Source organism: Pituophis catenifer, unplaced genomic scaffold (genome assembly GCF_029215685.1).
Source record: "Pituophis catenifer annectens isolate HBS135680 unplaced genomic scaffold, rPitCat1.0.hap2 SCAF_6, whole genome shotgun sequence".
Lineage (NCBI taxonomy): Eukaryota > Metazoa > Chordata > Lepidosauria > Squamata > Colubridae > Pituophis > Pituophis catenifer.
In genome coordinates, this window is record NW_027256886.1 from 67,133,773 (window position 1) to 67,145,581 (window position 11,809).

An 11,809-nucleotide genomic window follows, 5' to 3' on the forward strand; every position below is an offset into this window, starting at 1 on the left:
TAAAGGTTGGTGATTATCCCGAAAGACTTCTTCCGAAGGACTTGTTTTGCAATTAATTGGGACTCAGCTGGGAATGAACATAATTCTCAGCTGTTACAATACAATAGGTTTATTTGGGACTAATTGTGTCTTGTAATGACTCAGTAAGCCTTGGTCACAACAGTTTTTAAAGTTGTCGGTGTATGTATTTGTGTGTGTGTGTGTGCTGATTTTTTAAAAAGTACAACAGAGACTATTATATAAATGCAACAACCTCATGTGAATGAGCAAGTTGGAGCATCTCAAAATTGGGATGCTTGCCTGAATCTGGTCCCTTGATTCAAGGTTAGTGGTGTGAGCTCAGCTTTATACAACATGCATGGAAAAACAAGAACCAAACCAAATATGGTAGAAGACTTCTTATTCAGGTCTATTGGGAAGCAACACATCCTTTGCCTTAGGTCAAACTTCAAATGGTCAAAACACTTGCTCATCGTTATATCATCCAATAGGAATTATCACCCATGCCTTTCTGCAACATCCAATCTTGTAATACTGAATTGAGATGTCCCTACAATGTATTCATAGTAGAAAATAAAAGGAAGGGAAAAGGTGCTCTGGTAGGCTTAATAATCTGTTTAAAACAATTAGATGAACAGAGGTAGATGCAAGTATTTCGTATTGACTCATCAGTACCCACATTACAATAATACGGTTAAAATCAGCCTCAAATATAAGACCTAGCAAGTGCATTGATTAAGCCTATAACGTATGCAGGAAAGCAACCAATGGCAACCCTTACGCCCACGGGAGATGTAGATTGACATAAAGCCATTTCTGCATGCATAAGGTGGGCTTCAAAGGGTTAATGGCAACAGCCTCAGCAAAATGCAGGAAACTAGAGTTCCAGTGGCACAGTAGAACTTTAAATGCAGAGTTTTGATCCACCCGGTGACCCGTAGATAGTAAATGCCTTGCAATGGCCGAATTGCAAACATCTGTTTAAGTCAAAAATGTCCCCAGTGAGAAGAAAATATGCACCCTTCCATGTCTATCCCCTGGCATTTCTATATATTGAATTAAATTAAATCTAATCTTCAGCAGCCAATTTAGGCTTCTTCTGAACAAAGGGCTGGTAAACTGATAATGCCCTGATATTAAATTTAGCTTTTTTTTCTTGATGATTAACCCAGATATCAAATACTGACATGAAACTTTCCACAGAGTGCAAACAGGAAGTTTTCCATCCATTTTCCTGCTAGCTGTTCCCATGGGTGCAATTAAAGGCTATCCTGCGTTATAAGCAGAGAGCAGAAAAATCCTCCCAATTCGGAAACTGCTTATTTTATCAGAGCAGCTTGCACTGAAGTGATTCCTGGAGCTTCCCCAGAGATGAAGGCTGTGGGTCAATGCTCAAAGACTTCATGAGAGACAACCAAAAGCTGCTGTAGGAGGGTAGGCAGAGCCAGCCCATATCCAATATTCAGACATTTTAACATACTGTTCTTGGGACTCTTTTGTACCATGAAGCATTTATTTTAAAGGATAAGTAAACTGAAGTTTCCAAAACTGGTGGTTTTGGGGGGAAAATGGCTTCATATTTTGACAGTCAAATTGTTATAATGCTTCTTGAGCAGGCAAAGCATACCTCTGGGACATGGGAAACTTTGCAAAATACACCCTGATGTCTGAAATCTCCTTTACTATCCAGGATTTCTAGGAATTGTATTACCAACACAGCTGAAGGGCATCAGGTTGGAGAAAGCTGGCTGTGGCGGGGGAATGCATGCAACTTCAAATAACTAACTGATATACACAATACAGTTGTCACAGAACAGTTGGTTATTTTTCTAAAGGTACACCTGGCCTCCTCTTATATGTTTAAACAGTGACTGAGCTGTCAACATTAGTAGGTGAAGTTTTAGCTGCTTAAAGAGTGAGTGAGTGTGTGTGTGTGTGTGTATGAAAACATGGATTTATATACTATGTGTCTGTGTCTGTGTGTGTTTATATATGTTTAAAGAGTGAATACGCACACACACACACACTCTTTAAGCAGCTAAATATATGTATATATAATACACACACACATATATATTACAAATATATATTTAGCTGCTTAAAAAGTGAATATATGAAAACTGCTTAAAGAGTGTATATATACATAGATACATACCCATGTTTTCCCGAAAATAAGACCAGGTCTTATTTTGGGGGGGGTCCCAAAATAAGCACTAGGGCTTAAATTCAGGGGATGTCTTATTTTTCCCCATGTACAGGAGGCCCACTTCTTCTGCTTGCTCAGGTGGGGGGAGCAGGAGTGCCGCTCACCAAAAGGCAGGGGATGGGTGGAGCTGTCTCACATGCTCCACACCAGTTTACCTCAGGGCCCCTGCAGCCAGGCCACCCATGCTCCGACACTTACATCGCCTTGCAGAGGTGGCTCCAGCAGCCCCATGCAGCAACACTCTGGGTGGCCACCGGCCCACTTCTTCTGCTTGCTCGTGGCCACAATGGAGCAGGATGCTGGGCAACACACTGGTGCCGTGACCATGAGGCGAGGTGGGGGGTGGAGCTATTCCACACACCACGCACTGGCTTACCTCAGGGCCCCCAGAGCCAGGCCATCCATGCTCCAACACATGCCTGGTACCAATACCAGCACCACCACTCTGCCTCCTGTTCCGTTGCGAGCAAGCAGAAGTGGGCCTGCGGCCACGTGGATTCTTGCTGCACATGGCTGTTGGTGCTGCCGCCATGTGCAGTTGTTGGAGTGTGGATGGCCTGGATGCAAGGTGTGTGAGGCAGATCCCCCCGCTTTGTGGCCACAACACTGCAAGCAACCAGATGGAATAGGTGGCCAGATGGCTGCGCAGGCTCTTAAGTAGGGCTTATTTTGGGGGGTAGGACTTATATTATGCGCACATGTAAAACATGCTATGTCTTATTTTTGGGATAGGTCTTATTTTTGGAGAAATACACACACACACTTTAAGCAGTTTTTAATACACACACACAGAGTATATAGATTCATGTTTGCTCACAAACCCAACACAAAATAAGATTAAGGAAAAATGCATTATTAGGGGCTCTCCAGACAGACAAATGTTAGCACTTCTTGTGCATTATTTCATGCTGGCTGAAAGATGCACTCCTCTCACAATGCACAGTATTTAAAGACCCACTGTTTAAATATTAGAGGAAGCCCCTGCAAACATTACCAGTGCTTCTTATATTGTCTATTTTTAAAATGAGTGGATGTACTTGATAGCTGTTTGCTTAACTGGGTTGGAAAAGAACAGTTGCTTTCCTCTTTATGCTTTATTTTTAATGCTTTACTCCTCATGGTGCTTCAGGGTTCTAAAGGAGAGGCAAAAGGAACTTGTTTAGTAGGAGAATTTTCATAAACTTTGTACTCTAACCAACCTCTGTTATTTTTCCTTTGTTGGACCTATCAAAGTAGAATGGGCTGGCAGGTCATCCAAACAAAAAGAAGAAAGAAAGAAAACCCTGTTCAGAACAGAGGCTCTAAGATCTCCAAAAATAGAAGAATTAAAGGTCCCCTAATATAAATATATGCTTAAGCTTCATTACTTAAAAAGAGGACCGATGAAGAATTCTTAAGAGCTGCAGTGGTGCAGTGGTTAGAATGCAGTACTGCAGGCTAATTCTGCTGACTGCAGACAGACAGGAGTTCAGCAGTTTGATTCTCATCAGCTCAAGGTTACTCAGCCTCCCATCCTTCCGAGGTCGGTAAAATGAGGACCCAGATTGTTGGGGGCAATATGCTGACACTGTAAACTGCTTAGAGAGAGCTATAAAGCACTATGAAGTGGAATATAAGTCTCAGTGCTATTTGCTAATCGTGCATGCATTTGGAGTGAATTATGTACAAGTGATAAAAAGATGGATTGTGACTATTTTTTTACATATGTGTTTCCTAAACACTTGGGAATTGCTGTGACTTCTATGTATTCATGGTGGGAAGTATACATCATGGCATCATATATGAAGCTTTCTTTACGTGTTTGCTTCTCCTTATTTATGTTCAAAAGAGTGAGACACTATGTCTTTAATAACTGCAGCAAGGAAAAAAATGTTGGCAGTTTTCACATATGGATGAAAGAAGATGCAAAAGAAAAAAAATCTTCTATTAACGCTATATCTTTTTCCTCCTCTCCCTGAGGTACTTTAATTACTGGGATTGAATTAGTGCAGAATATATAGTTTGATAAAATATTATTTATTTTAAAATAAGCATCAAAAGAATAAAGTCACAGCTTCATGTTTTTACAGGTCTGACTCTGCTGTAGATAGGAATGTCAGGTTCATCATTTTGCTCTGAGAAGTTGTAGAATTCAAATCACTGCTTGTTCTTAACTAACTGTAATTTTGTAATTTGAATCACTTTAAAAAAAACAAAAACAAAGACCCAGGTATGTTGGAGATAGGGTTGATAATGATCATCAGCTTAATTCACATACAGTGCTTACATCACAATGTGGTTTGCTTGGTTTATCTCACTGGGTTATGAAAAGTGAGCCGTTATGGCCTAGCATGATGTGTCAATCCATCCACGTATGGTACATTCAGTAAACACATGGTTTGGTATGATGTGTCAATCCCAGTGGCTTTCTATTTAGGAGATGAGCTTGAGCTGCAATCCTTTATGCCAGTATTTCCAATGGACTAAAATTGTTTTCAAATATTTCTGGATGTTTTTCTTCCATTCAATTGTGCCAGATTCTTGCAGACTGCCTGAGTAAGTCCTTGCAGTTATTTTTAAGCCAGGTTTTTCAGAAGTGCTTTGCTACTGCCTCTTTCCTAGGGCTGAGAGAAAGTGACTGGCTCAAAGTAAACCAGCCAGTTTTCATGCTTAAGATGGAACCATAACTCACAGTCTCCTGGTTTCTAGCCTTAGTAGAGTAAACTGGCTGTTTCTGGATGAACTCTCCCATAATTCTTCATAACTGGCCACATTGTCAGGGATGAATGAATACTGTAATATTTAAAAGACAATAGCCAGTTCCTTTTTTTGTGGATAATGCATTTTGCTTGTGCATTAATAATCAAACCAAATTTTACTTCATTCTGGCCTTTAACAGCTGCACAACAGACAGAAGCTAAAAAGGTGCCCTATTCTTCAGGTCAGCCCAGATGAAAACCATTCAACACCTAACACTTGATTTTTGCACAAATGAAGAGTTTACTAAAATCCTTCTGAAAGCAAACCTATGTCTAACAATTAAAAGGCACTTCACACAGTGAATGGAAAGCAGAACAAAGCACCAGATCCTTTATAGAAGCTTTGGATATTCGAGGTGCTGGACTTCAGCGCCCATAATCATCATCCATCACGGATAATGACAAGGTTGCCTGGAGATTATGAACATGATATAGTACACATTCTCAATTTATAGTCCTCAATTTATAACCACAATTGAGCCCAACATTTCTGTTGTTAAGTGAGACACTTGTTAAACGAGTTTTGTCCCATTTTATGATCTTTCTTGCCATGGTTAAGCGAATCACTGCAGTTGATAAGTTAGTAACTCCGTTAAGTGAACCGGGCTTCCCCATTGACTTCGCTTGTCAGAAGGTCGCAAAAGTGACCTGATGGGCAGAGTTCATAAATGAGTCAGTTGCCAAGCATCTTAAATTTTGATCGCAAGATCATGGGGATGCAAAGGTTGTAACCGTGCAAAATGGCCATGTCCCTTTTTTCAGTGCCGTTGCAGCTTTGAACGGTCACTAAACAAACTGCTGTGTAACTCGAGGACTACCTGTATATGTATTATTTTCCTTTTAACACCAAGGGATGCCCGGCTGCTTTCTTTCTCACATCCCAGGGGAAGCAGCTGGGGGATTCCGCAATCTCATATAAATAGATTACAACTGTGCAGCCCTATATATAGCCGGTAAGAAATAGCATTCAATGGGCAAAAGGAAAGCGGAGCCAGGGTGGCAGACTTGGGGAACGCAAGGAAATAATTCAACCCCTATTTGGGCTGGTTAGGAAAGCGATGAGTGACAAAGGATCCCGTGTCAGGATCCCGCTACTATGAGGGCTCTATTTAGAAAAGGCGAGAGAGCCGGCGGCGGAGGCTGACCTTGAGCCCGAGCAAAAGGGGTCCGACGGCTGGAAGCTGTGTCAACACAACCGCATGCACTCCCCGCCTCTCTTCTCTTCTCCCCCCCCCCCCCACCCCACCTCCATCCCAGCTCTGCCGACGGAGCGATCACGTTTCCCCCTGGCGGGCCAGCCCGGCGCTGATTGCACGGAGCGCGCCGAGCTCGAGACGCGATTGGTCGCTGGGCCGCTTTCACGTGAAAAAGACAGCGCCGCGTTTGATAAGCGGACGGAGCGGGCCCGAGACTGGGAGCTTCGTCTGCGAGCTGGGAGCCGTAGCGGAGCAAGCGGGAGGGAGGGAAGGAGGCTGGCTGGCAGGGCAGCAAGCTAGGGAAAAAGCCTTCAACGGGGAAGGTGGGAGGCGGAGGCCTTTTTTTCTGCTTCTTCGCTAAGCGCCCCGAGAAGCAGCTCGGTTCTCCTTCCCAAGTTTTTGCAAGCGCTTCTCTTGCAGTTTGAAGGCTCTTCTCGCCGCTTCTATGTAACGTAACCGTAACCAGGTAAGCCCAGCGAGAGAGCTGCGGCTCCAGGGAAGGGTTGCAGAGCGTTTTGCAAGCCGAAGGAAGAAGCGATGCCGTGAAATGAAATAATAATAATAATAATAATAATAATAATAATAATAATAATAATAATAATAATAATAATAATAATAATAAAAAAAAAAAAAAAAACGGGCAACTAATTTGCCTGCAATGGTGCAATAGGGGCTCTTGCGTGGACGGGGGTGGACTAGAAGACCTCTAAGGACCCTTCCAATTCTTGTCAGTCTGAAATAATAATAAAAAGCGGGGGTGGACAAAACTACGGCTGCAGCCCTGGGGGAGGCGGTGGGTGGTGTTGGTGGTGGAAAGAAGGCTTTGCAGATGAATTCGGGGAGTTTGGGGTCCTGCAGGGAATGGCGGGGGGCGCTTTTAAATTTTTGCTCTGTCATGGGGAGCGAAAGGGGACGGAGTTGCGCAGCCTTGGCGAAGCGCTATAATTTGGGGGGGGGGACCGTGGCTTGGGCAGAGAGGTTGCATTCTGACGAAGCTCTCTCTCTCTCTCTCTCTCTCTCTCTCTCCCTTTCTGGAAATTGGTGCATCGCGTTTGGGTCCAGATGAGATGTGGCGATGCCAACTTGATGACAATAAACTTTTTTTTTTTTTAAATACTCGTTGCTTACCTTGTTGTCTCCCGCTTCCCAGGACGGGGTTAAAAAATAATAATAATACGGCTCTTTTAAGTATGAATGCGGCGGCCGAGAGTAAAATAACTTCAACGCCGGCTTCAGAGGTTGCTTTTTAAGCTCCTCCTGAAAAAGAAATCACTTTACGGATCCCGAATGTGAAATGTAATCGGCGAGAGGTGGGGGAGAAAAAGAAGGTGGGAAAGGAGGAAAAGGGCCGCTTTTGGGTTGCCTGCCTTTTTTTCCCCCCCTCCTCCGCCGCTTCGAATTTCGCAGCTGCTTTTTGTAAATCCTGTCAAAGTCGGAGATTGTTGTTTTTTTTAAAAAAAATATATACTGGCAGTGTCGATTCACAAATGGCCTCTTTTGGGGGGTTCCAACTACCATGCCTTGAGAGAGGGCATTTCTTTTTTAAATGGGTGTGACTGAAAACTTATCGGGGTTCTAGAAAATTCTGATAGCCACATTTCCTAAACTCAACGTAAGTTAATTTAAACTCCGTTGTGGTCAACATGGTGGTTAGTTGTAGCTTTTTTCTAAAAGACTACAGTAGGTGATGAAGGGTAAAGTGCTTGAGGGAGGAGAAGACTGATTTAGAGATTTTAACCCATATACTACTTGAGTTTTTCTGAAAGTGAATGAATAAAATTTAAGGAGACTGCACCAAAAATACCATTGGAACAATGCCAGTCAATTTCATAAAGAGTTCCACAAAGTAAAATTTCAAAGCAGGTTTTGATAAATCTTGTTTTGAATACTGGACACGCCCACTTCCCCAGTGTTTTGTATATAGGGAATAGGATCTGTATTATAAATGTGCAAATGTATATTTTGGGCTTTTAAAATAGTCTATAGAAACTATTAGTTAGCTCAAAATGTCACATGGATTTCATTCAAACATTTTTGAATGGAGCTATGTTACTTTATCAGTTCAAATTCTGGCTGTTAGTCATGGTCCTGGTACATTTTACTTGACTGAATTATTTAAAGTTTTAAAGAGCCTTTTAGAGAGTTTTTCCTCAGGGCTTGTAGGCTACAGAACTCTCACTTATTTATGTTTCCATTGCAGAATGATACAAGTCTTGGACCCAAGACCTTTGCCCAGTTCCATCATGCCTGTAGATGTAGCCATGAGAATATGTTTGGCCCATTCACCACCTGTGAAGAGTTTTCTAAATCCCCTTGATGAATATCAAAGAAGAAATTTTGTGGATCGCTTAAAGCCTCTGAGATCATGCCTCAATGTGAAACGTGAAACTGAGCACCAAAATAGTGACTGGAAACACTCTTCTGCCCGAGCCAAGAAGAAAGTGGTTTTTGCAGACTCGAAGGGCCTCTCTCTGACTGCCATCCATGTCTTCTCTGAATTCCAGGAGAATCCAGTCTGGGATCTCCGATTTGATTTGTCAGATCTTGAAGACATCACAGCTGGCCTAAAATTACATGAGGAAAAGAACTTGATTCTTGGTTTTACTCAGCCTTCGGCTGACTACCTAGACTTCCGGAGTCACTTACAGAAGAACTTTGTCTGTCTTGAAAACTGCACCCTGCAAGAAAGTACAGTATCTGGGACTGTGAAAGTGAAAAATGTGAGTTTTGAAAAGAAGGTGAAGATTCGAATTACCTATGATTCATGGAAAACCTATTCTGACTCTGATTGCATCTACATGAACAATGTATATGGTGATTCAGATAATGACACTTTCTCCTTTGCAATCGAATTGCCTCCAGCCATTCCTACTGAGCAAAAAATTGAATTTTGTGTGTATTATCAAAATGGTGACCACATTTTCTGGGACAATAACGATGGGCAAAACTATAAGATTGTCCATGCAGAATGGAAGTCTGATGGTGTCCAAGTGGCAACATCACCCAGGAAAGGCTGCCTAACACTCAAATCTTCAAGAAAAGTGCACAAAGCAGAGGGTGAACAACTTGGCAGCTCTCAGATATCCAATAGCTTCTATCCTGAATGGCAAAAGTGGAGCATGGTTGAAGCATCCTCTCCATATTGGTGAATGAAATATATCCACAGAGGCCTCTAACATCAATGGCTGAACATTGCTTATTTTCAGCTTCTTAATATGCAATATAAACAAACCAAGTTGGAAGGCATGGTGACTTCTTTAAAAAAAGCTAACATCTTTCAATTAAAAGAGCAAAAGTTCTAGCTACAACCTAGACTTGGGACAATTCAATGACAATGTTGCCTAGCATAAGAACAGCATGTGTGCTCCATATATATGAAACTCTGTTTCTTCTAATCACTTGCCTGGATATGTAAAAGAGAGATGTTGGGAAGAAATATTTTTGTACTGATCTTAGGAAGCTGTGATTGTGTGGGGAATGTTGAATAGATAGCCACAAAAAACCTTTGTGCCTACTTTAAAATGCAATGGGAACTGAGAGAGATACCAAACTGTGAAGCCTGAGACTTGAATTCAACCTAAACAAAGATTGACTATAACACAATTCAGTGTTTGGGTTTGGGGCATAGAAGTATCTCTTTCAACAGGATAGGGTTGAGAAAGAAAGGGAAGAAAGATGATGTTCTGTAGTTGAGAAGTATTGGGGAATCCTACTTTATATCTCCAAAGAAATTTCAATAGTTCGCAAGAGTAAGAAAGAACTTTTGTTTCCTTGAAATTGAGTTACCAGCTTTGTATCCCAAAAGATAATCTGTACCTTTAAAATCTGTAGGACTGATAGAATTATGTCAGATGCAGGTTTTCCCATCGCTGTATTTGCAGTCCTGTTAAATGTATCTGTCCTAGGCTGGGTCTATGTGGAAGAAATATCCAAGCATGAACAGACTAAAAGGTGGCAACTGCATTTATAAAAAAGCCCCTGTATATTTGTAGACTTTGTTTCACCTTTCTGCCTTCAATTTGCTCTATAATACACTAACTTTGCTTTCATAAGGCAACTCCCTACACAAGGGGTTGCCATCCTGTGTACACACAAGGTGTGCCTTAAACAAAACCCAGTAAAATACCCCAAGAGCACACTGTTTTGCTTAAAGAGAGATTGAATGACTCTTGTGAAATGCCTTAAATCTATAAATGTTGGCTGTCTGATGAGCTTGCCTTGTAAAAGTAGACGAAAAAAATATCCTCTTAGCTTGCTTGTTGTAGAGTTTGGTAAGAATTTTCCCTTCTAAGGATAGCTCTTCACAACAATAAAATAATCCTAAACAATCCAGAGTCCTTCATATTGAAGGTTGTTAGATAGCTGCACTTCTCAAGCTGATAGGTTTAAAATGACAGAGTAGGCAACTTGCACAGAAATAGAAATCATTTCTATTCACCTTCTCATACCTCATTTTTCTTCTGTAGCTTTTACAGAGCCAGAACATGTTGGGTATGCATGTGTATGTGTTACATTAATTGTGATTTTGATCTCCCGCAGATGCATTGTATTTTGTAAATTATAATGCGTGACTGCAGTTTTGACACAGATGTATAGAGCAAGCCAATTAGGATGGGTGTGTGCGCGCCTACTCCCATGTTCACCCTGTTTTGTAGTGGTGGTATTGTTTATGGAGAATGCAAATTAAACTATTGTTTGTTACACCAGTAGTGAGATGGAACATGCATTGTAAAAAAAAAAAGCAAACTCCTCCCATCTTTTTCCCCTTCCTCCTCACTGTATCACAACTACTGTGTAAGCAATTCACTTAAAAATAAATTGTATTTTGATAATTTTGTGAGTCCTTCTGTTGGGAAATAAGTTGAACATTGTAATGTGGCTTTAGTTACAGAAAGACTAAAAACTGGAATTTAACTGGCTGTTCAGCTCTGATCATAAAACTGGATTATTTTTATTAGTTGCTATGGCAATATCTAATATTTTTGCCCACAAGTCTAGTATTCCCTAATATTTTCCATAATAGTTTTCTGTTTCGATTTACGTCACTAGACCATCTGAACTATCCCAACACTCTTTTTTTTTTCTCACACTCATCAGCCCAAGATTGGGCTATACTCCAGCAGTCTTATCCCACCCCTGGACACCTACCAAATGTTTGAAGCAGCTCCCAAAATTCTACACAATTGTCAGACTGATTGGATAAGGTCATGCCTCTGGAGGGCAGCTAGGCTGAGGAAGGCTGCTCAGGTGTCATGCCACAAACTAAAATGAAAATATTGGTGATGCTAAATACAGTTTGATGTAATGTTACAAGACTACTCTTTGGAAGATCTATAAGGAGAGTCACTTGCTCTTTGTCTCACATGTACATCATAACTTTGCTCAGGTATCCTCTCCAACATAAGCTCTGATATTTTAGGGGATCTTTAGTTGAAGGAAGAGCAGTTGCTGGTGTGTAATATATTTGCAGCAGTAACTTCACTCGTGTTTATAAACTGGATGTGGGTTTCTGCTTCTTATTTGTGCTTGCAAATACCATACGATGTATGGAGAGCAATTTGCAAATAAGATATGAATAAACATTAGATCTTTATATGGATTAGACCGGTGGTCCACAGCCTTTTTGGCATCAAGGACCAATTTCCCTTGGTCCTTGATGCCAAAGAAGA

The 11,809-nt window shown here is 41.3% G+C and overlaps 1 protein-coding gene across 1 annotated transcript; it reads left to right on the plus strand.

Annotated features, from left to right (window-relative positions):
* Positions 1–6,366: 6,366 nt before the first annotated feature.
* PPP1R3C (protein phosphatase 1 regulatory subunit 3C) lies at positions 6,367–10,941 on the plus strand. Its single transcript, XM_070945935.1, has 2 exons — positions 6,367–6,606; positions 8,341–10,941. Exon 2 carries the CDS (start codon positions 8,342–8,344, stop codon positions 9,287–9,289), a length of 948 nt encoding a protein of 315 aa, XP_070802036.1. The 5' UTR covers positions 6,367–6,606; position 8,341; the 3' UTR covers positions 9,290–10,941.
* Positions 10,942–11,809: the final 868 nt, after the last annotated feature.

Excerpts from the sequence above, each read along its gene's own strand:
- PPP1R3C (XM_070945935.1), top strand. The coding sequence starts at position 8,342 with ATGATACAAGTCTTGGACCCAAGACCTTTGCCCAGTTCCATCATGCCT.